Source organism: Marmota monax, unplaced genomic scaffold (genome assembly GCF_021218885.2).
Source record: "Marmota monax isolate L192 unplaced genomic scaffold, Marmota_monax_Labrador192_F-V1.1 WCK01_AAM20220418_F8-fsc00142, whole genome shotgun sequence".
Taxonomy (NCBI): Eukaryota; Metazoa; Chordata; class Mammalia; order Rodentia; family Sciuridae; genus Marmota; species Marmota monax.
Genome location: NW_026692025.1, coordinates 1,298,946 through 1,312,557, shown reverse-complemented (window position 1 = coordinate 1,312,557; position 13,612 = coordinate 1,298,946). Strand labels below are relative to the sequence as shown.

Below are 13,612 nucleotides of genomic sequence, written 5' to 3'. Positions count from 1 at the left end.
AGCCAGTCTCAGCAGCTTAGTGATATGCTAAACAACTCTGTGAAACCATATCTGTAAATAAAATGCAAGAAAGGGCTGGGGATGTGGCTCAGTGGTCAAGTGCCTCTGGGTTCAATCCCCAGTACAAAAAAAAAAAAAAAAAGAAGAAAGAAAGTAAAGAAAAACAAACCAAAGGTAGACTCATTGCTAGTCTGGGGATCATGGATCTTGGGTTTTGGTGACCTAGTATGAGGTTGAGTGGGTTGAGCAGAAAATCCAAAACCATTGGAATAACAAAAATTTGAATATGTTTATCACACCTGATATGTAACTCCCCACCCCTCAAAGTTTCTTTTCTTTTTAGTTGTAGATTGTCACAATACCTTTATTTTATTTATTTGGTTTTATGTGGTGCTCAGGATCAAACCCAGTGCATCATGCAAGCTAGAGGAGCACTCTACCACTGAGCTACATGCACAGCCTCCTCACAGTTTCATTACAAGGTCGAGAAGGTGCTGTTTTCTTCCATGCATTGAGAAAGGCATTTGTGGAAGAGTGCCGGTATTTTTCAAAAGATCCATGGTGGTCTCCTCTATAGTCCTTATATGAGTGCTCATGGAAGCACTGAGATGGACTCCCTGATTCTCTTTGAGATGATGGAATCTTTACCTAGAAGAAACAATGTGGCAGTTCTAACCTGTCCAAGACACAGTGGCCACCTCTATTGTAAAGAAAGACATAGAAGACAACAAAATGCCTTGGCCCACAGAGTGCTTGGGAATGGCTGATTGATCACAATCTCTCTAGGGAAAAAAGGAAGGGTAGTCTACTACAGCATTGTTTCATGTATATAACCAGAAATGTTCCAAGTCAGGAGTCAAACACCTGATTTGCGGTGTTCTTGTAGAGGCACAGTCTCTCATCTAGTTTGCATTCCTGAATTAGGGAATCCAGAGCTCTATGAAGGAAGGGACTAGGTTCCATGGGAAGGACCATGCACCATTGTTGTAAGTGAACCCCACAAATCTTTCCAAGCCTTCTGTAGGTTCCTGTGGCCACTTACTAAAATGTCATGTATCCAGGATAACAGATGTGTTCAAGCCAGGAGGTTGAGTCTCACCGAAGGCAGAGCCAGAGAAATTGGCCCTGAGTGGGGCATGGCCCAAGGTGTTCCTCCGCCCTCCTTTCATGTCTCCAAATCTTCCTGGGGAGCCCAAAGTATCCTCTGCCAGGTTAGAGTGGGCGGGGCGGGCCTAACGGTGCTTATAGGATCTTTAGGGCTATGGTTCTCCGTGGACGTTTCTCCCATGCTTTTTTTTCCGCAGGAAAGCATTGACCTCCAAGTATAAGGGAACCTGGGACGTGATTCACGGCTCAGAGCAAGACCTGTGGGAGACTATGGGGTTAGGGAAGGTGGTTTCAGGGGGTGGGTCTCCCGCTCCACCCTCCCTGTTGTCAAAAGAACGTAGGTTGAGGTTCCAACATTGTGTTTCCTTGATGGGCCAGGGAGCCTAGAGTGAGACCTGCAAGGAAAGTACACCTGTGTGGTCTCCGCCAGTCTTAATCAGGAATACTTCTTTCAATTTTTTTTTTAGTTATTGGTGGACACAACATCTTTGTTTGTATGTGGTGCTGAGGATCGAACCCTGGCCGCACGCATGCCAGGCGAGCGCGCTACCGCTTGAGCCACATCCCCAGCCCTCAATTCTTGTTATATATGTTTATTGTAGATACAGTAAAGCTTATGTGAAGAGTAGACACCCAAAATGGCCAGCCGGAAGCCGGTTTCTCGCGCGCCTATGTGTCCAAACCCCATTCGTCAGCAGGCAGCCCGCGATTCCGGTGCCCAGTCACCTATCAGGTCTGCGCATGCGCTGAGCTATTCATGCACGCAGGCGCAGAGTGCCGCTGCATCTATGGTCCCAACGTCTGATAGAGCGTCCACCCGCCCTCTTTGGGACTCTGTGGTTTTTGAGCGTGAAGACCGGCCGCCTATATAAGGCATGCGCAGGCGTGGGAGCGCCTCTTTTCCTTCGGCGCGGTGAGTATGTTGGGCTGTGTGTTCATTTGGTGTCCTTGCCTTTTCTCTGCTGAGGTTTGAGGCCTGTCCTTACATTCTATTCTCACTTTGCTTATTTTCTTACAGTCACCGACGATCCTGGTGTCGCCATGGGCCGCCGCCCCGCCCGGTGGTAAGTTCCAAATCCCTGAAATTTCGCTGTTGGAAAATTGCCTTTGGCCCCCTCAGACAACTGCTGGGTGGAGCCTCCTGTACGGGTTTCCTTCACCATGTTTCCCTAGTGCTTTTCCTACTGGTTTTATCCATTTATACCATTTATTCCTTTTGAAAAGTTTATCCTTACCCTGCCGCTGCCCCGGTTTTGTTGGGCGGCGGATTGATCCAGGAGTGCCAATGCAGTGCCAGTGTTGAGCTTGAAACAACATCCACCCTCTTTCAACCCTCTCCTGCAGTCTCGCCACAGTTTATTGTCTCAGTTGCCTCTTGCGTCCTTTGTGCCCAGTCTCGTCTTATTTATGGGCTTTGGACCATGAGGTCTTATTGGACACCAAACGCAGATGAGAAATAGCTGGCCTAGCCGCCTCATTTACCTTGCAGGGGGCGCCGGGTGCCTCTCACGTGGCTTGGAGGCGGATTTCATGTCACGTTCCCGGAAGTCTTCTCTTGGGTACCTCAACCGTTCTAAAGTTGTGAATTTGTAGTGTGTAGTACCGTCGAGCAAAGATTATTATTATTTTTGTTGTGGTCTTAAAAGTCGAACCCAAGGCCTCATACATTCCAGGCAGTCGATCTGCCACTGAGCTAAATTCATGACCCTCAAAGATGATTCTTTTGAAGTCTGGAATTATAAAATATTGGCTTTAAAAGGAGTTTAAAATTAGGTGTAATCAAGACATTGTGGCTTTGGTTAACTTGCTATATTGTTTGTATGTGATGCTGAGGATCGAACCTGGGCCGCACGTATGCCAGGCGAGCGCGCTACCGCTTGAGCCACATCCCCAGCCCCTAACTTGCTATATTGTTGATGCTAGCCTCAAACTTGGGATATTGAGCGAGCATTTAAATACTTGTTGGGTTCACTTTTGACCCCACCACACCAAATTTTTTTCTGCCTTCTGCAGTTACCGGTACTGTAAAAACAAGCCGTACCCAAAGTCTCGTTTCTGCCGGGGTGTCCCTGGTAAGTACTAAGACACTCAAACTGCTTTGGTCATGCTGATTCAGCAGTCCCTAGCACTCTACCTACCCTCCCCCAACACTTATCAAAGTTTTTCTTTCCACCCCCAGATGCCAAAATTCGCATATTTGACCTTGGGCGTAAAAAGGCAAAAGTGGATGAGTTCCCACTCTGTGGCCACATGGTATCTGATGAATATGAGCAATTATCCTCTGAAGGTGAGGATTATCACCCCTAGTTCTTTCTGTGTTCTCTGTCTGACCCAGAATTGTACTGCACTGGCCATAGTAAGTGCTTTTGCACCATATTGTTTTAACTCTGTTGCCTTCCTTTGTTCTCATAGCCTTGGAGGCTGCTCGTATTTGTGCCAACAAGTACATGGTAAAAAGTTGTGGCAAAGATGGCTTTCATATCCGAGTGCGGCTCCACCCTTTCCATGTTATCCGTATCAACAAGATGTTGTCCTGTGCTGGGGCTGACAGGTGAGTTGGCTTTGAACCTTTTCCTTTAACTTGGGCCTCTTCTGGGCTTGGTTTTTAATGTCAGGGAATAAAGGTGATTTCACATGTTGAATCACCTGTGGTGAGGAGAAAAACCAGGAGAAAGGCTGGCAATCAAATTGGGGGTACCACCTCATAAAGTGTCTCTCACTGGTTCTTTTTTTGTTTTGTTTTTGTTTTAATTAATTACACATGACAGTACAATGATCTTGACATCATACATTTGAATCAGATGGGGTATAATTTCTCATTTTTCTGAGTGTACAGGTTGCAGAATCACATTGGTCATGCTGTCCTTTTCCCCCCTCACTGGTTCTGTTTGAGTCATCTTCTGCAGCTAATTAAGCCGACTGGGTTCCTTTACTTGTGGTGGCCCAGTGTGCAATGGCTGCAAACAGCAATCTCCTTGGTAGTGTATGCAGCCTGTTGTTTGTATGGGTTGCCCTAAGGGACCTTGGAGACAGCACTTTGGGTAGATGTTCATATTTCTGATCTCATGATGTCCCCTATCTAGGCTCCAAACAGGTATGCGGGGTGCCTTTGGGAAACCCCAGGGAACAGTGGCCAGGGTTCACATTGGCCAAGTCATCATGTCCATCCGCACCAAGCTGCAGAACAAGGAACATGTGATTGAGGCCCTACGCAGAGCCAAGTTCAAGTTCCCTGGCCGCCAGAAGGTAAAATAGTGGTGCAGCTCCCTTCCTCCTACCTACCTTTCCTTGCCCCAGTCCTCCTGACTCACTTTCCATCCATCTCTAGATCCACATCTCAAAGAAGTGGGGCTTTACCAAATTTAATGCTGATGAATTTGAAGACATGGTGGCTGAGAAGCGGCTTATTCCTGATGGCTGTGGGGTCAAATATATCCCCAATCGTGGTCCCCTGGACAAGTGGCGGGCCCTGCATTCATGAGGGCTTCCACTGTGCTGTCCCCTTCTTAATCACACACAACACCAATAAATCCTGTATTGTATCCATTTGTATTGTATCCATTTATGTGTTTGTTTCTTAAATCTAAGGGCCATGAAACAATAACCATATTAGCAGTATAGAACTCTACTGGTCTTTATCAATTGCCTGTTTGGGAAAAGCATTAAAACTGGGGTGGGTGGTAATGGAAGGGTAGCAGCTGGGTCCCTTTTTGTAAGCCTAGCAGAATCATTTCCTAAGTATCACCAGCACCGTGATAGGGAATGGGCAGAAAGGGATCAAAGTGGGTATAGTGGTATGTACTTAGGCAGGATCTTTTTTTAATTTTTGGTACCAAACATTGAACCCAGTGGTGCTTAACCACTGAGTCTCATCCCCAGCCCTTTTTAAAAATATTTTTTTCGAGACAGGGTCTCTGAGTTGTTTGGTACCTAGCTAAGTTGCTAAGACTGACTTTGAACTGTGATCCTCCAAAGCAGGATCATTTGAAGCCAGTCAGGCCCAATCTCAAAGTGGGCATATTATCCTACCTAATCTCATTTAACTAGACCAGGTGTTTGGAGTCTTTGGAGTGTGATGCCATTCCTAATGGCAGTTCCTATCAAAGGGTCTCCTGGCTCACTGTCCTAGGCTGCTTTCCCATATCCCCTGCCCACCATACAAGCCAGTCTATCATGTGTAGTTTCCCATCCACCCATAGGCCTTGGCCAAAACAATGACCTTTGGATAGATAACACCTGGTATCCCTTGGCCTGGACTCATAGAACTTTGTAGTGTTCTGAGGAATACCTTAAGTGAGCTACTCCAGATGGGTCAGAGCCGAATTATTTTAACAGGTCTATAGGAATGTTTCCAGAACTGGGGCCCAGTGGCCACGAGGCCCCTCAAATCCATAGGTCCCATTTTGGAAGCGTCTTACCTTCCAGCTCCCAGGCTCCAGGCTGTGACCCCTTTGAGGCCTTCCTACTTTTGTAATCTTAGAATGATTTTGCAAAACTTTTCCAGTAAATTCCCCTTTAATTTTGACCCCAGGGAGATTGCTGTAAACCATGATTGTAGTTTACATAAACATATTACCCTGTAACTGTCCCAATGGATGGGGAAGGATGAGTTCCATGATACTAACATCCTGGACAGGGTCTCTGTTCTGTGTATCCTTTTCTGTAGCCCATTTTTCTGGGCCTGTGTTCATACAGATAGCTTTCCAGTAATATGATAGTTGTGGTTCAGGTAATGTATGCACCTGTGGCCTTGGTAAGCCAGTGCCTCTCCCTACGTATAAACCTAAGTGCCAGTGTGGACTGAGAGCACCCGTGGGTGGTGAAAGTAGGACTGCACAGAGTTACAGACAGGCCTGACCACAGACATTGGGGCTGTTTATTTTTAAACTTTTTTTTTTTTAAATTTTTAATATTTATTTATTTTTAGTTATCGGCGGACATAGCATCTTTGTTTGTATGTGGTGCTGAGGATCGAACCCGGGCCGCACACATGCCAGGCGAGTGCGCTACCGCTTGAGCCACATCCCCAGCCCCTAAACTTTTTTTTTTTTTAGTTATAAGTGAACATATACCTTTTATTTTTCTATGTGGTGCTGAGGATCAAACCTTGTGCCTCATGCATGTTAGGCAAGCACTCTTTCCTCTGAGTCACAACCCCAGCCTGACCCTGGGGCTTTTGTGAGTTAGTCACACACAGGGTTGCAATGAGCTTATTTGTTTCCTATTACTATTTTTTGGTGGTGGTGGTGTAACACCTTATCTCCATAGATTTTTTTAAATCTCCATTTGTGTATCTACTGGGTTCTTAATGGTTTCCTGTTGACATCTGCTACCCACATGTAATACCCATCCAATCTGGCTTTTCAGTCTTTGTAAGTTTCATTTTTGTCATACAGTAGAATTTTTTGATCTGTTGTGAGTCCCCTTTCTGAGCTCTGTGAGGTCTGGCAGAGAGAAGATGATGCCACCTGAGCTCATCTCTCCAGCCATGACACCTGCTTTTGTTTTCACTCCTGACACTACCTGAAGGGAAGCATCATGGGTCCAGCCTCAGGTCCTGGATGCCCCTTCTAATACCAAGAAAAAAGCCAAACTAAGCAAAAGGGTCACTTCAGCCCCAGGGCAGAACAGACTGGATGGGTGAGACCAAGAATTAAGTCCTAAAGGCAACATGGACATCACACCCGTGGGCCACCAGGTCCAGCTGAGAGGGCAGGAGTGACAAAAGCAGTGACAGCAGGAGCAGAGTGGGCAGGCTGAGGGGCTGGATACTGCGAGCAGTCTGATTGAGCTCCACCTCCACAGGGTAGTGGTCACTGATGCTGAGGGCCTGGGGAGGGGCAGTGAGAAGAAGTGTCAGTACCTGGAGTTAAGGGGTTTCACTCTGACCCCTGGACCCCTCTTCCTGCCCTCTTTCCTTACACCAGCCCCACCTCACTACCTCTTCCTCAGTGAGATGGAAGCTCTTGGGGAAGTTGAAGGCAGCTGCAGCCTGCAGCAGGCTCTGGCAGCCCTCCCCATGCAGCACAATGCGGTCGTAGGTGCAGTGGGTGCTCGCTCTCACTGTGGTGTCCTCCCCATCAGGAATCACCCAGTGGAAGCCTGCTTCAGTTCGCAGTAGAAGCTGGCTTAGGCGTTTTTTGGGCAGTGAAGTGCAATCAGCATTGAAGTCCCCAAGTAGGATCACCTCCTGAAGGTGAGAGGAGTGCCTGGGCCCCACTGATGAGCCATCTATCCCCTTCCCTCCCCATTTGAGCTACCCAGCCCTACCTTGCTTTGCCAGCGCTGTGAGACATCCAGAAACACATTGTATAGGGCATTCAGCTCCTTTTCTACATCCTTAGGAGTGGTGTGCAGTGGGACCAGCACCAGGCTGGGAAGGACTGTAAAACCCAGGAAGCCAGGGCTGCCATCCACCCCCAGCCCTTCTCCCCTAGTTTCCTCCGGATTACCAAGCCCCCAGTTGGACTGTCCAGACTCTCCCCACCATTCTTCCCTTCCTACTTTTGCTAGGCAAAGTGAACTGGGCCACAAAGGGCTCCCGGGCAAATAGGTCATCCTCATCTTCATACTGGTAGGAATTCAGGACCTGTGTCTTGTCAGACCTGGGAAAACCAAAGAAGAGGAAGCAGTTGCCATAAGTTACTGATTTTGGTTTGCATGTGCCAACAGCATGGCTCTCAGGAAGAGACACCCCCACTTTCCTGGCTATTCTTGGTTTGTGTAGGCACAGCCTTTTTTTCAAGAACATTCCATTTTGTTTGGTGCTGAGGCTCAAATCCAGAGCCTTGCAGCTTCTAAGCATGCACCCTACACTGAGCTACCCTGGCCCATTAGAACTGTTTTATTTATTTTTGAGATGGGGTCTTGCTGTGTTGTCTAGGCTGGGCTTGAGCTCCTGGGCTCAAGTGATCTTCCCACCTCAGCCTCCCAAGCAGCCAAGACTATAGACATTTGTTACCATGCCCAGATACACTTCTTTTTATTAAGATATATTTTGTAAAACGATGTAACTCAGGCTGGCGCTGTAGCTCAGTGGTAGAGCACCCGTCTCACATGTGTGAGGCACTGGGATCAATCCTCAGCACCACATAAAAAAAAATAAAGATACTGTGTCCAACTACAACTAAAAAGAAATTTAATATATTTTTTAAAAGAAAAGATATAACTCACACGCCATAAAATTCATCTATTTTAAGTGTACAATTCCATGGTTCTTAGTACATTGATTAGGTTATGCAACTATCACTACAATCAATTTCAGAACATTCTCATATCCTCCAAAAAAAAAACTTATCCTGTACCCAGTAACTGTTACTCTTCATTCCCCCTCCCACCATCCCTAGCAGCCATTAACTTATTCTGTCTTGTAGATTTGCTTATTCTGCACATTTCATGAAAGTGGAATCAAGTAATATGTGACCCTTTGCATCTGGCTTCTTTCCTCTAACAATAATTTCAAGGTTTATTCACATTGTAGCATCTGCCAATAATTCATTATTTTTATTGCTGAATAATATTCCACTGTATTGATATGCCACATTTTGTCTACCATTCACCAGTTCATGAACATTTTTTTGGTACCAGGGATTGAACTCTGGTACAGGGGTGCTTAACCACTGAGCCACATCCCTAGCCCTTTTTAATATTTTATTTACAGACAGGGAGTTGCTGAGATTACAGGCATTCACCACCTTGCTCAGCCACTTTGAGCTATTATGAGTGATAAGCATTCATGTGGGGACATGTTTTCATTTCTCAGGTAGGTAGACACTAAGAAGCTGTAGAATTATTTTGGAGCAAATCCCAGATACCATGTAATTTCACCTATATAGAAAAACAGATTTCCTTCTCTGGCAGTCCACCTTGCCTACTCTTTTTGGTACTGGGTTTTAAGGGGCACTTTACCACTAAGCCACATCCCCAGCTCTTTTGATTTTTTTTTATTTTGAGACAGGGTCTTGATAAGTTGCTGAGGCTGGCCTCAAACTTAGAATCCTCCAACTTCAGCTTCCTGAGTCACTGGAATTACAGGCGTGTACCACAGTGCTTGACCTCCCTACTCTCTTGATCCTAACACCAGAGCATGCCCCACCCCACTCCCTGCCCCAATCCTGTCCTCTCAGGAATTCAGGGCTGTTTCTAGAAAGCAAGATCCACCCAAGACCTACCATCAGCACCCACTGATCCTCTTCCCAGAAGCCACAACCACTGCTTGCCACTCCGAGAGGAGCAACCAGCCATGCCTTGAGCCCCAGGAGCTTCCACAGGAGAGAAAAAGAGGGAAGCTCCATTTGTGCATGGAGAGGGAGTCCTCCTGTTATATGGACATGCTGGCTGGGGTGGAAGAAGCAAAGATCCCAGAATAAAACCATTAAGAAAAAGAAGTGAGAAGGCAAGGGAGGGTCTTGTGGCCCTTAGAGAGCCATCTCACAACAGGGTTAAAGGCCAGCCCTGTGTTTATCAACCCTTGTTCTTACCGGTAGATGTACACATACTTCTCCTTGTATGTGCTGCGCCCCAACCTGGAGCTGTCCAGGGAGCTATAGTGTCTGGAGCCATCAAATCTGCTGGGAAATGGGGAACCTAGGGTCAGGGTCCCTGAGGTTCTATGTGAGCCCTGGATTAGACCCACCAAGCCCTCCTCACCGCTTGAGTTCTTGAAGCAGGAGGGAGATGGTCTTATTAGAAGAATCCACCACCTCCTGTAGCACCATGATGTCACAGCGAGCCACAATCTGCAAGATACCAAGAACACCAGCCCTACTCAAAACCAGCCACCCCAGAAGGGGGTGTACCTGGGGAACTATGGCCAAGAGTGTCATGGCTCACTGGCTGCAGCCTACAGAGAGCAATGGGACTAGAAAGGACCTGGGAAAATACTGGCATCCACACTCATACCTTATCTATTTTACAGAGCAGGAGACTGAGGCTAATGATAGGTAAGGAACATTCTCTGCGTCTGGGCATTCACATCTCTAGATGTCCCCTATTCTCTGGCATTCATTCATTCATGCATTCATTCTGGGGATTAAACCCAGGGGCACTGTACCACTGAGCTTCATCCCAAGCCTGCCTGCTTGTTTGCTTGCTTCCTTCCTTCCCAGGATTGAACCCAGGGGTACTTAACCACTGAGCCACATTCCAGCCCTTTTTTTAATTTTATTTTTTAAATTTTGAGACAGGATATCACTAAGTTGCTTAGGGTCTCACTAAATCGCTGAGGCTGGCTTTGAACTTGTGATCTTCCTACCTCAGCTTCCTGAACCACCCAGCCTTATTTTTTATTTTAAGACAAGATCTCCCTAGATGCTGAGGGTCTAAGTTGGTGAGGCTGTCCTTGAACTTGTGATCCTTCTGCCTCAGTCTCCCCAGTTGCTGGAATTATAGGTATAGGCCACCATGACTGGCACTTCTTCTCTGGAACATGTCTCTGGTCAGTCAGGGCTGGGGGTTTGGGGTCATGGTCCTTATGGGGCACTGATTCCTGCAGCAATGAACTTACCTGGACTAAGGTGTCCTTCACTTGCTCCGTGACCACCTTGGCCAGTGTCAGCCGCTGGGTGTTGAAGGCACAGATGCGAAAGGCCTCAGCACCACCAGCCAGGAGGATGAGCAGGAATGCAGCTAGACTGTGCATAACTGCATGCAGCAAAGGCGTTTCTCCAGAGGAATCTAAACTGCTCAGTGTGCTCCCAGTTGGACTTGCTTAAGCGGCACTCACCCTGCAGGTTTTCTGCATCTCTCCCTGGGGATACCTGCCAATGTCTTCACATATGCCTTGACCATATAAGATACATGTAGCATAAAATTTACCATCTTACCTTTTAAGTATACAGTCCAGTAGCATTGAGCACATTCACACAGCTGTGCAACTGTTACCACTGTTACCAGAACTTTCTTCATCATCCCAATCTGAAACTGTATGCCCATTAACTCCTGTTTGAGCCTAGGAATTTTGGGCTAGCTTGGGAAACATAGTAAAACCCTGTTTCTGAAGAAATGAAAACAAAAGTCCCAAAAAGCACAACTTCCACCTTTATCCATAACTGCTGGTACCCACCATTCTACTATCTGTCTCTAATGCACTTGACTACTGAAGTGGAAAAACAGGATTTGTTCTTTTGTGATTATTATTTCATTGAGCATAATGTCCTCATGGTTCATTCATGTTGTATACAATGTGCCAAAATTTCCTTTTTAAGGCTGAATAATATTCCATTGTTAGTATAGGTACATTTTACTTATCTATTACCCATCAAAAGACACTGTTTGGCCAATATGAATAATGCTGCTGTACAAATAGCTTCATTTTGCGTTTTCAGTGATTTCCTGGTATGTACCCAGAAGTGGAATTGCTAGATCACATGGTAGTTCTATATTTAATTTTTTTGAGGAACCACATTCTGTTAGCTGCTGTACCATTTTACATTCCCACTAGCAGTTCACAAGAATTTGACTTCATTGTTTTAAACTGCTGCACAGCAGTTTAAACCTTCCAGGTTTCCTGACCAGGGGAGATGCTGCTATTCCCCAACTCAGGAATGTCCAGCTTTTCTCCTCCATTAGCAACTGAGAATGCTGTTATGCATCTCTTTCTTCCCACTTGAGAGATGCTGCCCTTTTGTTGTATGTATGGTACTAGGGATTGAACTCAAGGGCCCTCTATCACTGAACTACACCCCTAGCCCTTTTATTTCTTATTTTGAAGCAGATTCTCACTAAATTGCCCAGGCTGGCCTGGAACTTGCCATCATCTTTGAGTAGCTGGGATTACAGGAGTGCACCTATTGTGAGATGTTATCTTTTTTTAAAACATTTAAAAAAAATATTTTAGTTGTAGTTGGACACAATACCTTTATTTTATTTTATTTATTATGTGGTGCTGAGGGACGAACCCAGGGCCCCACACATGCTAGGCGAACACTGTACCACTGAGCCACAACCACCTCAACCCCTTTACATATATATATATATATATATATATATATATATATATATATATATATATATATATATAGTTGTTGTTGTTGTTGTGTTGTTGTTGATAGACCGTTTTATTCATTTATTTTATGTGGTGCTGAGAATGGAACCTAGTGCCTCACAGTGCTAGGCAAGTGCTCTACCACTGAGCCATAATCCCAGCCCATGAGATGTTATATTTAAGATAAAATCCCAGCAGTGAAATTGCTGGGTTCAAGAGGATAAGCATTTAAAATTTTCAGAGACATGGCCACATCATCTCTAGTGCAATGTATGATGGGGCCTCTTCCAGCAACTCTGCCACCACTGGCAAGCCTTTCTTGTTCATTTTGCCTCCTGAAGTCCTTCTTTTTCTGAGCATCTCTCCATTTATCTTTGTCTCAGGCTCATCTCAACCTTGCCCTGTCTTTTGGGCTCAGTTTGTCACTCTACTCCGTCCATGTTGCTCCCCTTACCAGTCATTGTGATCCCTGCTTCTGTCTGTCTACTTTTTTCAGTCACACCCTCACTCTCCCCTCTAGTTCATTTTCTGCCTCTCTTAGGTTCTACCTGTCTGTCTTCCTTGTTCTCTCTTCTCTGTTCTGCTCCTCTCTGTGTCTGTGCCACAGTATCTCCCTCCTGACTGGCCTTGATGCCTGTTTCTCTCTGACCACCTGCTCTGTCACTCATGGCCTCCTCCCTTGGTTACTATTTTTGGATATATGTGGGCATCTGGACAGCCCTGGGCTAGCACTGTCATGTTTGGAGGCTCTGGAGCCAGGATCTCCCACCGTGGATATGGGCAGAAGGATGAGAAAGAGCGAGTGTTCCTGGCCTCAGCTAAAAGCCCAGCCCAGGCTTCCAACACCAGCCTTGGTTCCAGCCCTAAGGTTATCTTCCTTTCTCAACCCCTCCCTAGGCAAGGAACAACTTTCATCCTCTTTCCCTCCTCCCGCAGGACTCTCTTACCTGCTCACGCCTGCTTGTCTCCACGCCTGCCTCAGACTTAAACGGATCACGACACCTCACGAGATCGCAGCGCCTGCCTGGGTAGGGACCAGAGCGGGGAGAAAAGAGGAAACTCTTCCTGACCCACCCAGCAGGGCCACCCAACTCCTCCGCACAGATGAGCAAGCCCGCTCCAGCTCCGCCCCACCGCCGGCTCGGAGGGCGGGCACTGGCCTGGGAACTGCCAACTACCCTCCCACGATCCCTCACAGGCCCCACTCTCCCTTATCCGGCTGTGGGACTTGAGAGCCTGTGAATCACCAGAATGTGGCTTCCACAAGTGAGCAGCAGTAGCCGCTCCAGCAGCAGTTAAGGGCCGGGGCGCGGGGGGGGGGGGGGGCGCCTGTAATCCCAGAGACTCAGGAAGATCGTATGTTCGAGGTCAGCTTGAGCAATTTGGCGGAGATCATGTCTCAAAATGAAAAGAGCTGGGGATGTAGCTCAGTGGTAGAGTACCGTGGACTCAATCCTCTGTAAGGCAAAAATTCCAGCTGCTCACGGCCTCCTCTCTTGATTACTATTCTGGGATATATGT

At 46.7% G+C, this 13,612-nt stretch overlaps 2 protein-coding genes and 1 non-coding gene across 8 annotated transcripts; 2 read left to right on the top strand and 1 right to left on the bottom strand.

Moving 5' to 3' along the window:
* The first annotated feature begins 2,074 nt into the window (after positions 1 to 2,074).
* Positions 2,075 to 4,653, top strand: Rpl10 (ribosomal protein L10). 2 transcript variants are annotated; one of them, XM_046452018.2, is made up of 6 exons: positions 2,076 to 2,171; positions 3,121 to 3,179; positions 3,287 to 3,394; positions 3,520 to 3,658; positions 4,191 to 4,353; positions 4,436 to 4,653. In XM_046452018.2, the coding sequence occupies exons 1-6, from the start codon at positions 2,149 to 2,151 to the stop codon at positions 4,586 to 4,588; spliced, it is 645 nt and encodes a 214-aa protein (XP_046307974.1). In that variant the 5' UTR covers positions 2,076 to 2,148; the 3' UTR covers positions 4,589 to 4,653. The 2 variants fall into 2 exon arrangements, with proteins under 2 accessions (XP_046307980.1, XP_046307974.1); XM_046452024.2 differs by lacking the exon at positions 4,436 to 4,653 and having other exon boundaries at positions 2,075 to 2,171; positions 4,202 to 4,310.
* Positions 4,008 to 4,142, top strand: LOC124098884 (small nucleolar RNA SNORA70). The gene has a single exon (XR_006853735.1). It is a non-coding gene; the product is annotated as a small nucleolar RNA SNORA70 (small nucleolar RNA).
* A 1,300-nt stretch (positions 4,654 to 5,953) lies between the features above and the next one.
* Dnase1l1 (deoxyribonuclease 1 like 1) lies at positions 5,954 to 13,176 on the bottom strand. 5 transcript variants are annotated; one of them, XM_046452745.2, is made up of 8 exons: positions 13,039 to 13,176; positions 10,613 to 10,887; positions 9,757 to 9,845; positions 9,588 to 9,677; positions 7,612 to 7,712; positions 7,378 to 7,490; positions 7,041 to 7,297; positions 5,954 to 6,937 (listed from the first exon to the last, which is right to left on the bottom strand). In XM_046452745.2, exons 2-8 carry the CDS (start codon positions 10,745 to 10,747, stop codon positions 6,658 to 6,660), a joined length of 1,065 nt encoding a protein of 354 aa, XP_046308701.1. In that variant the 5' UTR covers positions 10,748 to 10,887; positions 13,039 to 13,176; the 3' UTR covers positions 5,954 to 6,657. The 5 variants fall into 5 exon arrangements, with proteins under 5 accessions (XP_046308701.1, XP_046308715.1, XP_046308708.1 ...); XM_046452759.2 differs by having other exon boundaries at positions 7,049 to 7,297; XM_046452752.2 differs by having other exon boundaries at positions 7,041 to 7,231.
* Between the last annotated feature and the right edge of the window lie 436 nt (positions 13,177 to 13,612).